The sequence below is a fragment of the Scyliorhinus torazame genome, chromosome 19 (assembly GCF_047496885.1).
Source record: "Scyliorhinus torazame isolate Kashiwa2021f chromosome 19, sScyTor2.1, whole genome shotgun sequence".
In the NCBI taxonomy this organism is placed as follows: Eukaryota; Metazoa; Chordata; class Chondrichthyes; order Carcharhiniformes; family Scyliorhinidae; genus Scyliorhinus; species Scyliorhinus torazame.
This window is the reverse complement of record NC_092725.1, coordinates 62,627,240-62,645,601: the sequence shown is the minus strand read 5'-3', so window position 1 is coordinate 62,645,601 and position 18,362 is coordinate 62,627,240. Positions and strand designations below refer to the sequence as shown.

The 18,362-nt window shown below is 47.0% G+C and overlaps 1 protein-coding gene across 2 annotated transcripts in view; it reads left to right on the top strand.

Moving 5' to 3' along the window:
- The window catches only part of fam3c (FAM3 metabolism regulating signaling molecule C), a 79,141-nt gene that overhangs the window by 28,558 nt on the left and 32,221 nt on the right, over nucleotides 1-18,362 (top strand). Inside the window, exon 2 of one of the 2 annotated variants that reach the window (XM_072484413.1) lies at nucleotides 8,620-8,682. The exons of the other annotated variant lie outside the window; for it this stretch is intronic. Within the exon in view, the coding sequence (XP_072340514.1) occupies nucleotides 8,646-8,682 (37 nt within the window). The 5' untranslated portion in view covers nucleotides 8,620-8,645. The remainder of the gene's footprint in view (nucleotides 1-8,619; nucleotides 8,683-18,362) is intronic. 2 annotated transcript variants of the gene reach the window in all.

The window sequence follows — 18,362 nt, the reverse complement described above, 5'->3', positions numbered from 1 at the left end:
CTTGCTTACAAATATATACATAGATTTTTTTTAAAATATGTTTATTAAGGCATTTATAAATAAACATCAAACAAAACACAACCAGGATGAAAAAGATAAACAGGAGAACACAGCATAACTCAACTCAATAAATAGCCAACAACTATCTGCTCTCTCTACCATACCACCCCCACCCTCTCTGCCTCTAATCCCTAATCCCCTCATCCCCCTGCCGATGTAACGGTCCTGGAAGAAGTCAATGAACGGTTTCCATCTCCGTGCGAACCCTTCCATTGACCCCCTTAAGGCAAATTTTATTTTCTCCAATCTAAGGAAATCCGTGAGGTCGCTCGCCCACACCCCTGGTTTCAGAAGCTCCGAGTCCCTCCACCCCAACAAGATCCGTCTCTGGGCTACCAGAGAGGCAAAGGCCAGGACATCGACCTCTCTTGCCCCCTGGACACTCTGTCTTCTGACACTCCAAACACCGCTTGCTCCCACAAAAGTGCAACAATGAACAACCAAAGAAAAACAAAAAGCCCCCAAACAGTTTAAAAAAAAAAAGGTGCACTTACCCATTCATCACTCGAAACATCTCTGAGAAGATTTCCCCAGCCACACACCAAACCGAAAAAAATACAAAAATCTCCAAAAGAGCAGGGCAAAAGAACCCACACCCTTCTCCACAGTTCAATGTCCTCCTTCACCTGCCAGTCCATTGTCTCTCAAACATTCTGTCGCCTCCTCTGGTGTTCCAAGATATAATGTATTATTGCTAACGGTCACCCAGAGGTGAACCGGGTGCAATATCCAAAACTTCACCCCCTTTTTAAAGAGGACAGCCTGTACCCGATTAAACCCGGCCCTCCTCCCCGCCAAATCCGGTCCCAAGTCCTGGTATACTCGCAACTCACTCCCTTCCCAGGTGCATCTCCTTGGCTGCTTCGCCATCTCAAAATCTTCTCCTTATCCAGGAATCGGTGAAGATGCACCAACATTGTCCTCGGCGGCTAGTTCGCCTGCGGCCTCATTAGCGCCCTGTACGCTCAATCGACCGCCAGGGCCACCCAAAGGCCCCCTCTCCCATCAGCTTCTCCAACATTCTAGCTACGTACGTGGCAGCGTCCGCTCCCTCAATGCCTTCAGGCATCCCCTACAGTCCTTATGTTCTGCCTCCGGGAGGCGTTCTCAAGGTCCTCCACTTTCTCCTGCAGCCTACTCTAGTTATCTCCCATGACTCCCATCTCGACCACCAGCAAGGTCAACTGCTCCTCGTGCTCCCCCACCGCCTCCTCCACTTGACGGATGGCCTGGCCCTGGGACTCCAACCTCTGCTCCACTCGATCAATCCTAATGGGCCTCTCTCCTCTGCTGGCTAAACTTCTCATTTAAGAAGTCCACCAGTTGGTCCATCGACCATTGGGTCGTCAGTGCCGGCCCTACAACCTCCGCCATCTTAAGCAACGCCGCACAAAGATTCTCCTGCTCCAGCTGCTCCCTTAATTTTGACTCACTTCTGGTCCTTGAATCCATCCACCAGTCCCAGCCGTGGAATCCGACTCCCCTCTGACACATCCTACACCTTTTTGGCCGCACAGTCTCCCTCCAAACGGAGAAAAGGTCTGAAAAAAACAGCCTCGAGCAGGAGCTGCCATGGCCACCACCGGAAGTCTTGCATTCAAATATATTGATGACTGGCAGTAAAAGGTGACACACAATCTGTCTGTCAAAAAAATTGGGGCTTTAATCTGGAATAAAATGCAGTGCAAGCAAGCCAAATCTGACTTTCCAGGGCATTGAAAGTAAAAGAAAAAAAATCAACACAGCCAAAATTGTGAAATAGAAACACAAATGGCTTGCAGCAATAAGCTTTGAGAATACTAACAATAGAAAATAAAGTTGCTGCACTTGATGTAAAGCCTTTATGCAAGAGGAGGGCTTGGTCAAAATTACCTTCCCTAAATATAGAATGACTAAAAGCTGCATATGTTAGCAGGGAGAACGTAAAGCACCAAAAGCTGAGGTATTGAAGATGCTGAATTGGTTTGAAACTGATAAAAGTCACGGGACCTGAAACAGACCAGTTTAGTCCAGCCAAAATTTGCTTCGAGAAGCAGAGCCTAAGAGACCCAGGAGAACGAGAAAGAAAGGGAAGCCTAGGAGGATAGGGAGGCAAGGGATGCCCAAGAGGTGAGAGAGCGCGAGCAAGAATGCTGGGAAAAACTTGAGAGAGAACTACAGGCACTGAAGTATTGGGAGCCGGGACAGATTGTAGTTGACTTTTACTTCCTGGTAATTTAAAACGCATTGATGTACAGCCTAGCTGTGATTTCCGGATTCATCCCGAAAGTTGAGAGGATGTGGAAGTTTTCTTCACAGCCTTTGTGAAACTAGCAGCTCCATTAACGGCCAGTAGAGCCTTGGGCAGTCCTGGTACAAGGTCAGCGAGTTGGAAAGGCCCGTGAGGGTTATTCCAGACTGCGGAGAGCCCTGCCAGGTATGATCAGACAACAGGTTATTCTCCGTGCCTATGAACTTGTACCGGAGGCATGCCACCAACAAATCTCCAACCCCTGTAATTCAAACCCCACGTGGACTTTTCTGGAATTCGAGAGCATTAAACAGTTAAGCTTTAAACCGGTGGGTCTAAGAGTTGACCTCACCGAGGACGCTCTAAGCAAAAATAGTACTGCCAAAGGAGTTTTTAAAAACTCACTTAAAACGCATATAATGGAGCAAAGGCTTTCCAGCATCAGAAATGTAGCAAAAAGGACGAGCCTGGAAAGGTAATGAGCAGCACCACATACTGCTTGCTTCCAGTGCGGCAGGCCTGGTGGGACACACACACACACAAACACAAGAACTGTTGGATTGCCAAGAAACCAACAGGGGAGCTACGGTCGGAACTGTGTCCATAGCCTTGAAAGTACCAAGTTTCGACTCGAAAAGGCTGGGGGTAGGATGGAACATCTACAAACACTTCTTGCTAAAAGGAAAAATGGCTCCTTTTGTATCACAAGCAGGAAGAAAAGATATAACAATTTTAAGAGATGGTGTTTTCTATCGCTGCTCGGAGCAGATGTTGCTGAGTTGCTTCCTGAAAGCACGACAAATACCACATCTGGTACAGGTACTTACTGGCACATGATTCTCACACAGCGGCGTTAGCACCGACGTCCCTTCTATCCTAAAATGCCTCCTCAGTTGATACCATATCTTCACCATGGACTGCACCACTGGGCTCCCTGAATACCTACTCTGAGCCACCGGTGGAGTGGATCTATTGAAAAAGTGGCTTGGTGGGGTACCTGGTACTGTGCCCAGAGGCACTCACACAGTCCATGGAGACTGGGGAAAGAGGAACCATAAACCTTCTGATCAGCTGTAGATAGCTGAAGTCGTCCTTCACATCCGGCAGGGCACCATAGAGCCCGTAAGGGTCGGGGAAATGGAAGAAACGACAGAGGACTTTCCGGAGAACAGCAGTTTTAAAAAAAATAATAATTATTTTATTACAAACCTGTATCAAAGCAGGTTACAGCAAATAAACACCCCGGGAAACATACATACTTCCCAACAATCAACTATACAGTCTGTACAGATGTTTCCCCTTTTTCACCCCCCCCCCCCCCCCCACCACCACCTGTGCCAAACAGCTCCTCAAACACGGTCACAAACCCCACCTTTCCTCAAACCTCCCTGAAGAGCCCCATAACTTATACTTTATCTTCTCTAACCGGAGAAGTCGTACAGGTCGCCCAACCAAGCCACTACCCCAGTGGCGATGCCAACCGCCGCTCCAGCAAAATTTGCCGCTGTGCAATCAGAGAGGCGAAGGCCACAACATCGGCCTTCCTCCTCTCCATGAGCTCTGGCTTCTCCAAAACCGCAAATATCGCCACCAAAGGGTCCCTCCTCCACTATCCTGGCTAAGACTGCGAACACTCCTGCCCAGAATCTACCCAATTTTTCACAAACATGTGCGCGTGATTCGCTGGCCCCCGCCCACACCTCTCAAGCTCATCTGCTACCCCCTGAAAGAGTTCACTCATTCTCGCCCGAGTCATATGCACCCTGTGCACCACCTTAAACTGTATCAGGCTCATCCTTGCACAAGAGGAGGTCCTGTTTACCCTACGTAGCGCCTCACTCCATACTCCCCAATTGATCTCCCGTCCCAACTCTACTTCCCATTTCTCCTTGATTTTCACCGCCCGCTCACCTCCCTGTTCCCCCAGCCACTTCTTTATATCCTCAATTCTTCCCTCCCCTTCCACATCCGGAAGCAACAGTCGCTCCAGCAGGGTGTATCCTGGCAACCTAGGGAACCCCCTCCAGACCTTTTGCGCAAAGTCCCTAACCTGCAGATATCTGAACTCACTCCCTTCAGCAGCTCTACCCTCTCCCTTAGCTCCTCCAGACTGGCGAACGATTCCTCCAAATACAGATCCGTCACCTTGACCAGCCCCACTTCCCCCCACCTCCTGTATACACTATCCATTCCCCCCCCCCCTCAAACCCATGATTCTCTCACAGCGGCGTTAGCACCGACGTCCCTTCCATCCTAAAATGCCTCCTCAGTTGATACCATATCTTCACCATGGACTGCACCAGTGGGCTCCCTGAATACCTACTCTGAGCCATTGGCAACGCTGCCGTCACCATAGCCCTCAAACTAGACCCCTTACAAGATTCCTCTTCCATCCTAACCTACTCTACCCCTTCTCCTTCCCACCACCGCCACACCTTGTCCACATTCAGCTCCCAATAATAATGAAGCAGGTTTGGCAACGTCAACCCCCCCTGCTTCCTCTGCCTCTGTAGCAGGGTCCTCCCTACCCTCGGCACCTTCCCCGCCCATACAAAGTCCGAGATGATCGTGTCCACGTTCTGAAAAAAGACCTTTGGTATAAAGATAGGAGAGCCTGATAGATAAACAATAACCTCAGCAGAATATTCATTTTCACCACTTGGATCCTCCCTGCCAGCATTACGTGCAGGGTATCCAACCTCCTAAGATCCTCCCTGGCCTCCACCACCAGCTTTGTTAAGTTCCACTTACGGAGCCTGTCCATTCCCTGCTACCTGAATCTCCAAATACCTAAACCTATCCCTCGCTACCGTAAATGACATCCCTCTGTCCCAGCTCATTCACTGGGAATACCTCGCTTTCCCCTACATTCAGTTTGTACCCAGTGAACCCTCCAAACTTCCCTAGCAGGCCATAATCCTTCCCATACTCTCCAACGGATTCGAAACATGCAGCAAGAGGTCATCTGGATAGAGCGACACCTAATGCTCCGTCTGTCCCCTCATAATCCCCTGCCACTCCGCCGACCCCCTTTGAGCCATAGCCAACGGCTCTGGCCAGCGCAAACAGCAGTGGTGATAGTGAGCACCCCTGCCTCCTACCTCATAAGTCAAAGCTTCGTGGGCTCATGCCATTCATCCTCACCCTCGCCCTTGGTGCCACATACAACAACTGCACCCATGCCACAAATCTCGGCCCAAACTATCCCCAAACTTTGAACAAGTACCGCCACTCCATCTGATCAAATGCCTTCTCCGCGTCCATGGACACCACCACCTCCGGTACCTGAACGCCAGATGGATTCATCACCACATTCAATCGACGTCTTATATTACGAGTGGATATGCCCTTCACAAAGCCTTTGATCTTCTGCAACCACCCCCAGGACACAGCCTGCCATCCTCCCCGCCAACAATTTAGCCAATTCTTTCACATCCGTATTCAATAGTGATATGGGTCTACCCTTCCCTTTTTGGGGATTAGTGTGATTGCCTGCATCATCGTCTCCGCCAACTCCTTCTCCAGTGCTTCATTAAACGCCCCCAACAGATGCGGTGCCAGGTCCCTCCAAAATTCCGCCGGGTACCCATCCGGCCCAGGGCCCTTCCCCGACTTCATGCCCCTGATACTATCCAGCACCTCCTTCAGTCCCAGGGGCTCCTCCGACGCCTGCCTCTCTGCCTCCTCCACCTGGGGAAATTCCAGCTCATCCAGAAACCGCCCCATGTCTCCCTCCTCTCTCCCTGGGTCCGCCTTGTGACGTCCCTGGTAGTACTCCCGAAATACCTCATTTATCTTTCCTGGCTCTGACACCATATCTCCAGCCCCAGTCCGTATCTTCAATATTTCCCTGGGCGCAGCCTGCTTTCGTGGACAGCAGGTTTTAAAAAATAAAAACAGGGTCATGATGGAACCCATAAACGTTAAAGAGGCCAAACCCAGGCCAGTAGATTTTAAAGAGGCCAAGGCAAGGCCCGTAGAATTTAAAAAGAATGAAGGGGTTGAGTCATTACTGCACGACCAACCCATGTATATGACCATTGTGCACATTCCACTCTGCTTTGATTACATTGCAAAACTGCAGTTGCAACTAGGCCCCGTGTTTATCCATGCTTCATACAGTCACTTTTCTGGGTGCCTAGAAGCGTTATTTTAATTTTCTTACCCAAAAATGAAGTTTCTCTGCTGTCAATACTTCCTGTAGTTTTCATTCTTTGCTAACCAAGCTTGTAAGCTCATAAGGGATTTAGCTGGCTGACCATAGGAATGTTCTTGAATCATACAATGATACAATACAAGTCGTCATTTAACTAACCCCCCCTCCCCCAACCCCATGCCCTCTCCTTGGTGGAGCTGTCTAATTGGTCCATCCCCACTGCTCTGTCTACGTAGCCTTGTATATTTTTTTCCCTCAAAAGTATTTGTCTAATTTCCTTTTGAAAGTTACTCTTTAATCTGCTTCCAATGCCCTTCCTGACAGTATATTCCAGATCACAATTTTTTACATAAAAATGTCTTTATATCACATTTGGCTTTATTGCCAATCTTGTTGAATCTAGGCCCTCCACTTACTGACTCTTCTGCCACAGAACACAGTTCCCTTTTACTACATCACATCAAATTTGTTCATGATTTTAAAATTGAAGGAGAACACCTGTAGTTTTCCCAGTCTCTCCACTGATTAATCTTATCCATGGTGCCTTGACCATAGAATCAACAGTGCAGAAGGAGGCCATTCGGCCCATTGGGTCTGCACCGGCCCTTGGAAAGAGCACCCTACTTAAACCCACACCTCCACCCTAACCCTGTAACCCCACCTAACCATTTTGGACATTAAGGGCAATTTATCATGGCCAATCCACCTAACTGCACATCTTTGGACTGTGGGAGGAAACCGGAGCACCTGGAGGAAACCCATGCAGACACGGGGAGAACATGCAGACTCTGCACAGTCAGTGACCCAAGCCGGGAATCGAACATGGGACCCTGGCGCCATGATGCAACAGTGCTAACCACTGTGCCACACGTGTCTGCATTAAAATTCTGGCCTGTTAAAGTCGTTCCACTTTTCCTCAATGCATGTTAGATCAGACAACATATGTTAACTGTTCATGTTAATACCTAAAACGTACATGGGACATGGTTTGTTTTTGTCTGGAAGGATATTTGTTGACCCAGGGATGAATGTTTGAGACATGCTGTCGCTGAACAGTTTTATAGAAATTGACATGGTCAGTTGAGACCTGGTTGTCCATCTACAGGCTAGAAATTATGTGATTTATAAGAGAAATTACCGTCCACTCTTCACATTTCTGCTAGTGAGTATCAAAGGTATTGGGTGTATTGTAAAGCATCCTGCTGTTTATGAATAGAACAAATCACACAGCTAAATTGCTGGCTTTGAAAGCAGACCAAGGCAGGCCAGTAGCACGGTTCAATTCCCATACCAGCCTCCCCGAACAGGCGCCGGAATGTGGCGACTAGGGGCTTTTCACAGTAACTTCATTGAAGCCTACTTGTGACAATAAGCAATTTTCATTCATTCATTTTCAACACAATGTCCATTCACCAATGTTGTTACTGCATCTGCAGCAACGATGTTGAGGAATTATGTTGCAGAGTTGACCATGGAAGAGCAGCAGGGAGCAATGTATTTGACAAAATCAGAAAGGCAAGTAAATATATATATATATATATCATGTAAATGAATAGCAAAGATAGGATCAAGTGAGGGACAAAAAGAGACACAATAACCGAGGTCGAGCCAACAAGCTTGGCAGTTGAGTTATGCTCAGTTTTTACTTTATCATTTTACAACAGAGGTTTTCTGTAAGTCAGAGGTCGAAGATGATCCCAAATTGATTAATTCTGTATTCGCACAATCTAGTATATGATATGGAACTCTGATATGTATTATACCCCCTCCTGATTCACAGTTGCTGGCTGATTAAATGTACACTCTTTCCAGCTTTTGCAGGCTCAATTAAATCCTGATGGGCTACTCACTATAAAATTAAGATATGAGAGTCATTGCACCATTTTATGCCTTCAAACAGTCGCCTCCCTCCCTCCCACCCACTATTGCCTTTAAAAACTAAGCTTTGTGCCGTCTAATCATTTTCTGTCCGACGTTTCCTATGTACTTCAGATCTTTGTCCTATTGAAATTTTTCAAAGTAAAAAATAATTGCACTCTGAAACTGTAAACATCTGTAGATTCACAATAGTTTTATTGGAATCATATTTTAAGCCACCAATGTTCTTATTTATTTCTGTTGGAAAGCAATTTGTTTTATTGGAATCAACTTTTAGTTTTTTTTCTCTTTATAGGAAAATCAGTTTGAGCTGATAGATACATGGTAAAACTTAAAGTTGGAATGATGAGATTATCAGGTAAGGTGCAACCTTGGATTAGCTACATTGAATCACATTTACTTATCAGCATTTGCTCTGCTCCATTGTGGCAACGTTGCAGAGTAAGACGACTGTCTGAAATAAAATTTGGAATGCCATAGACCCACCATTCAGTACACAGATTTGTTTAAAGTTGGCTCTTGCAATACAAATGGCAGCTGTGGGAAATGTTCACGGTGCCATGCTGGTTTTTAGATGTGTTTGAAGTGTGCAGAAGATACATTATTAGCGCAGAGGAATATTACACTGCTATTATACTGCTTTTGGGGGCACTTGCTGTCAAATAGCACCCAAAGTTGTAAGCATGCTCCTGACCCCAGCACTGATGTGCTTCCAGAAGACCATAACACATAGGAGCAGAATTAGGCCATTCTGCCCATCGAGTCTGCTCCTCCATTCAATCATGGATGATATTTTTCTCATCCCCATTCTGCTGTGTTCTCCCCATAACCCCTGATCCCCTTATTAATGAAGAACCTGTCTCTGTCTTAGTCACTCAGTGATTTGGCCTCCACAACCTTCTGCGGCAAAGAGTTCCACAGATTCACCACCGTCTGGCTGCAGAAATTCCTCCTCATCTCTGTTTTAAAGGATCGTCCCTTCAGTCTGAGGCTGTGTCCTCTGGTTCTAGTTTTTCCTACAAGAGGAAACATCCTCTCCACGTCCATTCTATCCAGGCCTCGCAATATCAAATACAAAAATATTATCAAGGTAAATTTGATACCACCATTGAATGATCACCATGTCAGTGCAGTGCACCCCACCAAGCTGCTTTCCATTGTTATTAGAAAGTCATTGGGATTCCTGCATGGCTTTTATGAGCTGTATCATTCTTCTGTCCTGGCAATAGCCCTAGGAAGAATAGATGGGCACCTACCTGGTGGCTGACTGCCGGTATCAATATTATCATGTGATATCTTTGTACTAATTTTGCTGAAGGGAATAATTTGTTGTAAATTTGTACTCTAATTGAAAATGAGTCCATTTGAACTTGCACTATGCAGTGATTCAAGAATGCAGCTCACCACCACCTCAAGGGCATTTGGGGATGGGCAACAGTTGTCATGATATGCAGACATGTAGATAATGATATACAGACAGGCAGCTAATGAACACCGAACAGGACATGACCAATGAGCAGGCAGGACACTGGGGTGGTATCTCACTATAAAAGGCACGAGGCCTCTTTCCACTGATTAACATCTACAGAGTGAGTCTGGGTGTATGTACAGTATCACATCTCCAGCACGTGGCTAAGAGCTAGTCTGGTTCAGTCAGACAGAGTAACCACACTTAGGTTAGCAGAGAGAGGAACTCATAGAGAACTGTGCTAACTGTGCTACTGGTTCAATAAATCAGATTGAACTAACTTCAAGGTCTGGAGTATCTTTTGGTTAAAGCTGCATCCAGTTGCAGCCTGTGTTATCCCAGAGTACAAAACACAACATGCTACCAGGAGACTGCTTAATCTAGGTGGTTTACCTCAGTCCGTTCCGTGATGACCAGCGAGTGTCGACCAGCGAGTGTATCCCGGCACCATGGAGAAGATTCAGACTCCTCACCAGCTCAGGACATCCGGCAATCTCAGTGCCAACTGGCGGACATTCAAGCAAAAGTTTCTACTGTACATCGAAGCTTCAGACCTCGTGGGTGCATCTGATGCAAGGAAGATCGCGCTTCTCCTCTCAACAGCGGGTGATCAAGCCATCAAACTCTTCAACTCTTTTCAGTTCACCGAACGCCAGGACAAGACAAAGTTTTAGACCATCCTGGACAAGTTTGATAGTCACTGTGAAGTTGACACCAATGAAATGTTCGAGCGCTACATATTCAAACAGTGTCTACAAGGTTAAGATGAATCTTTCAACTCCTTCTTAACTACCCTCCGCCTGCTAGCGCTATCCTGCAACTTTGGTGATATTGCTGACTCCATGATCAGAGACCAAATCGTTTTTGGAGTTCACTCTGATCCTCTGAGAGAGCAGCAACTGAAAATCAAGCATACGACCCTGCCAGTCGTGATTGAAACATGCACTGTGCATAAGCACGGCAAAAACCGCTATGCCCAGTACAAATAGGCTGAAAATGAGAAACTTGCCTCCCACGAGGCAGAGAGTATGTAGACCATCTGAATGCAGCGCCTCAGCATTGATGAAAGTGGCCATTTTGCGCGCTTTACCTGGGGCCCCACGCATGAGCGATACAAACGGGATAACGAAGCGGCCGACACCCACACTGCGCACGTGCGACGACGCGCGGAGCGTCAGGACGCCAACGTCATGACTTGAACTGCGGCGACACCCACTGAAAGAAACACTGCCCTGCAAGAGGCAGGCGATGTCTAATCTGAGGGAAGCCTGGATACTATGCAGCCTTGTGCAGGTCCAGCGCTCCCAATTCCGACGACAGCACGTTCAGTGTATGCAACAACGATTACAGGATTCTGATCCTGGCAGCACAATAGATCCCGAGGAAGAATGCTTGGATTCTGCCTACTGTGTGGGCATCATTACCAAATGTGAATATGCCACATCCAACTCATCACAAATTCAATCCATCCTCGCTGTGGATTCTGCGGACGAATGGCGTGCGGTGATGCAGGTCAACCACTGCTCCATCCAGGTTAAGCTGGACAGAGGTGCTTCTGCCAACCTCGTCTCACAGGCAGATTTCAAACGCATCAAGAAGCCCCCAAGGTCCTTCCAGCAGCCTGCAGGCTCCTGGACTACAACGGAAATGCCATCAGGGCACTGGGATCCTGCCATCTACTCGTCTCCAACCGGAGCACCCATGCATGGTTACGTTTTGAAATTGTCAAGCCAGACAGGTTCTTACTTGGCACGTATGCCTGCAAGCAGTTGAACCTCGTGCAGCGGGTTTACACAACAACATCCTCCAATGTGGATCTTCAGGCCAGCATTGGCGACATCCTCGCTCAGTATCTGGATGTGTTTGACGGTTTGGGCACGCTGCCATATCGATACAAGAGCCTGCTATGACCTGATGCCAAGCCAGTGGTCCCCGCACCACGCCAGGTCCCGGGTCCCGGCTCCGCTGAGGGAGCGCCTGTAGGCACAGCTCAAGGATCTTAAGCCACAGGGCATCATTTCCAAGGTAACCGACTGACTTGGTCAGCTCGATGGTATGTGTTAGAAAACCTTCGGTAACCTGCGCATCTGCATTGATCCCAAGGATCTCAATAAGAATATAATGCGTGAACACTAGCCCATCCCGAAGCTGGAGAAACTCACCAGTGAGATGGCACACGCACATTTTTTCACCAAGTTAGATGCGTCAAGTTTGGCAAATCTAGCTGGATGAATCCAGCAGAAGGCTCTGCACCTTCAACACACCGTTTGGCAGATACTGCAATAATCGCATGCCATTTGGCATTGTCTCGGCATCGGAGATCTTCCATCCCATCATGGAGCAGATGATGGAGGGCATTGAAGGAGTTCATGTGTACGTGGACGACATCATCATATGGTCCACGACCCCTGAAGAGCATGTTTCCCGTCTCCAGCAGGTATTCTGCCGTGTCTATGCCAATGACCTGAAGCTGAACAGGTCCAAATGTTGCTTTGGCATGTGGACACTCAAGTTCCTAGGTGACCAGATCTCTCAGCAGGGCGTGCGCCTGGACACAGGCAAGGTCAAGGCCATTGAAGCCATGAAGGTCCCTGAAGACAAGAAGGCGGTGTTGCGCTTCCTGGGCATGGTCAATTATCTGGGAAGTTCATCCCAAACCTGGCCTCACACACCACGGCCCTACGAAACCTGGTGAAAAAGTCCACTGCCTTTGAATGGAAGGCAGCACATCAGGCAGAGTGGTTGGAGCTGAAAGCCAAGCTCACCACTGCACCCGCCTTGGCATTTTTTGACCCAGACAGGGAGACGAAGATCTCTACAGATGCGAGCCAGGATGGCATCGGTGCGGTGCTGCTTCAACGCGATGACACTTCAACCTGGGCACCGGAAGCCTACGCATCGAGGGCCATGACGCCCACCGAAAGAAGGTATGCGCAAATAGAGAAGGAATGCCTGGGTCTTCTCACTGGCATTCTCAAGTTTCACGACTATGTCTACGGCCTGCCGACATTCACTGTCGAGACGGATCATAGGCCTCTGGTCCACATTAGCCACAAGGACCTGAACGACATGACGCCTCAGTTGCAGCGTATCCTCCTCAAACTCAGAAGGTACGACTTTGACTTAGTGTACATGCCTGGCAAGGAGCTCATCATCGCTGATGCATTGTCCCACTCCATCACCTTGCCTAATGAACCGCTGGAAATCATCCGGCAGATTGAATCACAGGTGCAGCTGTGTGCTCGCACTCTCCCGGCGCCTGATGAGAAGGTGTTTCGTATCTGCGAGGAGACAGCCAAAGACCCCCTTTGCAGCGTGTCATGCACCACCTCGCCAATGGCTGACAGAAAGGGCAGTGCCCTCAATTTTACAATGTAAAGGACGACCTGACGGTGATTGATGGTATCCTCCTCAAGCTGGACCGGATTGTCATTCCACTCAGTCTCCAGAGCTTGGTGCTCAGCCAAATCCATGTGGGACACCTGGGCGTCGAGAAGTGCAGACGCAGACCCAGGCAGGCTGTCTACTGGCCCGGTATTAGCCAGGACATCTCGAACATGGTCCTCAACTGTGCGACCTCTCAACGCTTCCAGCCAGCGCAGAGCAAGGAGATGCTCCAGCAACATGAAATCGAAAACTCCCCATGGTCCAAGGTTGGCATCGACCTCTTTCTTGCGAATGATCGTGACTATGTGTCGATTATTGACTATTTCTCCAATTACCCTGAAGTCATGAAACACTCAGACCTCACATCTCGGACCGTCATCAAGGCCTGTAAGGAGACGTTCTCCAGACATGGTATCCCACTCACTGTCATGAGTGACAATGGCCCGTGCTTCAACAGCCACGAGTGGTCAATGTTTGCCAAGTCATACCATTTCAAACATGTCACTTACAGCCCACACTATCCACAGTCTAATGGGAATGTTGTAAATGGGGTGTACATTGTGAAACAGCTCATCAGCAAGGCTGCGGATTCTGCTTCTGACATCTACCTCGCGCTGCTTGCGTAAAGGGCGACCCCACTGTTCACTGGCATGTCGCCGGCTCAATTCCTGATGAACAGGGACCTGCGGACAACACTTCCAGACATACACTTGCCCAACCTGGATCACCTCCCGGTGCTGCAGAAGGTGCAGCAGCTCCGAAACCAGCAAAAGCAGGGCTATGATGCTCATGCCACCGATTTGCCTGCGTTATCCCCGGCGGACACTGTCAGGATCAAGATACCGGATGGTGGCTGGTCTGCTCCAGCTGTCGTTGTTTGACATGCTGCGCCCCGCTCGTATGTTGTACGTATGGCTGATGTTTCTGTTGTGCGACGAAACAGACGGGTACTGCGCACAGTTGCCTGCCCGCAACCGCCGCCTTCTCCGTTTACGTCTGTTGTTTTGCCACCTCCTTGTACCTCGAACTACGAGGCCACCAGTCAGGCTTCCATCTCGCCTGTCAAGGCGCCGTTGTCCCCACCGCCACATCTCTTTCGGTCGACAAGGATCAGGCGCAAGCCCTAGAGACTGGACTTATGAACATTTGTTTTGTTTGCTGTGTTCTGTTTTCTCACATTAGACAGCTGTCTTCACATGTAAATACGTTCACATATGCCACCGCTTGTAAATATGTTAATATATGCCACCGCATGTAAGTACGTTGCCATATGCCAATAAAACATTTTTAAAAAGGGGGAGATGTCATGATCTGCATACATGCAGATAATGATAGACAGGCAGCTAATGAACACAGAGAATAGGACATGACCAATGAGCAGGCAGGACACTCGGGGTGGTATCTCAGTATAAAAGGCACGAGGCACTCACACTCCGCCCCTTTCCACTGATGAACATCTACAGAGTGAGTCAGGGTGTATTTACAATATCACACCTCCAGCATGTGGCTAAGAGCTAGTCTGGTTCAGTCAGCCAGAGTAACCACACTTAGGTTAGCAGAGAGTCGAACTCATAAAGAACTATGCTAACTGTGCTACTGGTTCAATAAATCAGATTGAACTAACTTCAAGGTCTGGAGTATCTTTTGGTTAAAGCTGCATCCAGTTGCAGCCTGTGTTATCCCAGAGTACATAACACGACAACAGTGACCTTGCCAATGACATCCACGTCATGTGAACAGGTTAAAAAGAAATTAGTTCCAGGTTTCCCTCGAATGTGGTTAACACATATTAGTCTGGTGTGGATTTGGAGATTCACTTTTGGCCTGACTTTAAAACATTTTGGAGAAGCAGCATTTCTTTTTGGGAGATTTTTTCCAAGTTTACCATTTTAAAATAAATGTGGTCCTGTTTTCCTTCAAATTCATAAGAATGCTTATCAGGCAAGATTCTTGCAGTAACATAAAACAAAAGAATGGAAATATGCATTATATTTGAATGCAAGTGTCAAAACTGGCTCTTTCGTCCATTTTCCAATGTTCTGTGCAAAACCTTCAGAGTCTGTTCATGTGCTTGAACTTCTGGCCTGTTTTTCAATGTAAAATGGTTTATTACTTTGACAAATAAGTTAATAGGAATGCAGCTTTAGATTTTTCACTGTTTACAGGCACCAATAACGAGACGGTAAATATAAATTGGACATTTACTGCAGTAATTATTTGGATAACGAATAAGGGTTCCAAACCTTCCAATAATTGAGGGGTCTTTCCCCCAGGCGCTGTCCCCAGCAGCTAGGGGAAATTCAGTGATTTCAGATGTGTGCAAAACTGCTCCTTCCTCTCCACTTTTCACAGTAACTTCATTGCAATGTTAATGTGAGCCTACTTGTGACAATAATACAGATTATTATATTATTATTACATGATGCCATGTGCTAGACGCTGGACTGTTTGGAATAGGGGCAGTTCAGGAATCCTGGGCATTCAGCCCTTGCATTTGTTGCTGCTTACCAGCCCAAGTCTGGATATGGTCCAGGTCTTGCTGAATGGGTACCTGAGGATTTGCAAATGGTGCTGTGCAATCAATCGGCAAATATCTCCACTTCTGACCTTATGATAGAGGGAAGAGCATTGGTGAAGTAGCTGAAGATAATTGGGCCTCGGACAGCACCCTGAGGAACTCCCAAAAGCTTTAGTGTAATTAAAGTGAAAGTTGATGCAGTTGATCAATCAACCCAGTGACTATGGTCAGTTGTGTTGGGGCTTGGTGAATCTCCTCTTTGAGACTGCCTCCTTTATGGACACAGCCAATCGCTGGGTACATTTCCTTTGTCCATGGTGTGTGGCAATTGTCTCTGGGTCAGGTGGGAAAGGTTGCTCAACATTCCAGGGGCAAGTGTCATAACTCCCTTAGCAGGAGCCATCATTGTTTCTTCAAATTGAGTGAAGTGACCACTGCTGCACCTTTTCTCCCATCATGAATGGGAAGCGCAGGTGGGTTCCCTCTGCTCCCAATGTGTCTGTCAACCAGGGGGAACTGTCTTCAGTGCAAGCTGGATGCATCTCATTGCCACCAGCCAGTGCTAGGTGTTTACTGCAATGTTGGCGACAAATTCTACCTGGCTTGAAAATTGGAGCAAGGAATCTTAACAGGTCTCTCAATGTATAGGGTTGTTATTTACTACAGGTACTACTTCTTGTTAATCTGTCATCTTGATTTAGTTGTGATACTCCCACCTCAGTCAGAAGGAAATAAGTTTAAATGCTTATTCAGGACTTGAACAAGTTATGAGAACCGAAGAATTGGTGCATCATCTGACGTGTTATTGTAGGGAGAGAGCTGCCTGCCTATTCAGTAAATCACAAAGACAAAGTTCTGGGGACCTGTTCCGTGTTCATTCCTCCGCAACCACCACAAAAATAGATTAACTAGTTATTTAGTACTTGATTTGCAGGAACCTGGTGTGCCTACCTGCATAAGTGACTACATCTGACCGTGAAGATTTATGCGAATGAAAGTTAATTGTTAATGGGTCTTGGGAGGGAGGCAAGGGAGTGGCTGAGGTATTAATGGAAGCAACTTAGGCTAGGCTTCTGCCTTCAGCTTGCTGCTCTTATTCTGGTGGTGGGTGGTGAGGCTTACGTGATATGATGCTATGTCTCTCTTTTTGAGCAGATGACGGAGTGCGGTTCCGTTGGCAGAAAGAAGAAATATTCCAAAGATTGAGCTGTGGAAAATTTTAACTGCAGGAGTAAAAACAAACAAATTAATCTAATGGGTGATATTTGGAAAAATAAATGCTTTAGTGGAATTATTTGGTAATGTAATTACATTTCTGAACATTAGTAATATTACATGAAATAAATAGAATGAAAAACCAGAACAGAGTCAGAAACTTATATTTGCAAATGGAAAATAAAAGTTTGAAATATCAGTTATTTTGGAAATGTAATTTAATATTCAGGATCTTGGGCGTCAATTCAATATGTTGAATGAAAGAGTGAGATTGAGGCCTTGTGCATAGGCCAAGTGGATACTAACGCCTGTCGTGAGCTAATTTCCATTTATTTGAAGCAATGAGTGCAACAGGGGCATTGTACTTACCGTTGGTTAGTTTTGTTTGCTTGAACTTTGTGTGTAGAGAAAGTTTAATTTTGTGTGTGTCTTGGAATTTTCACTGAACGTATGTGTTTGCTGCTGTCACCACGGTTCATGTATTGAGGATAGCAGCATAGAGCACTCCCTTATTTTCTTTTGTTTGCAAAGCCCTTTATGGTTTACTAAAATGGGAATGCCGAGCTTGCAATGTGAACAAAACAGTTTTAGTTAAAGGAGATTAGAATTATAGAATTCCTACAGTACAGGAGTAGATCATTTGGCCCATCGTGTCTGCACTGACCCTCTGAAAGAGCATCGTGCCTCGGCCCACACCCCCACCTAGTCTTTTGGACACTAAGAGGCAATTTAGCATGGCCAATACACCTAACCTACACATCTTTGGACTGTGGGAGGAAACCGGAGCACCCAGAGGAAACCCACGCAGACATGGGGCGAACATGCCAACTCCACACAGACTGACCCAAGGCTGGAATTGAACCTGGGTTCCCTGGCGCATTGAAGCAGCAGTGCTAACCACTGTGCCACCATTCGGGCCGTAATGATTAAGTAATTATTATGCGATTATGGGACCAAGGAACAAACCGAACGGCACCAGAGTGAAAATCTTTCATTGAAGGGAAACAAACAGAACAGCTCAACAGTGCCGACTGGCACAAGTGTTTATTGAAAAGAATTATAGCTGAAATAATGGCAAGTCGGGAGCTTAGCAAGGCTAGGAGAAGAATGTTATCATTGATTGGGAGGTAAGTGAGCAGGAGAACAACAGATAATGAGAATAAACAGGCGTTGAAGTTATGTGGTGCAGGAGCACGCCGAGATGGCAAAACAGACTGGGCAAGTGGTTGTGCAATACTGGGGAGTGGGGACACACACGGGCAGAAATAGTTGCAGTCCTGGAGTCCTTACGGCATGAGGTGCTGGATGGTTCAACCTGAGGCATTTTAAGTTTTACTTTATGCAGGTTGATTTTTTCATTTTTGTAGCTCTCGTCTTTGCATTGATGTCAAGAAAACCAGATTTTTAGCTACTGTTCGTTTGCCTTGACAGTAATTTCAGTATTCGCTGT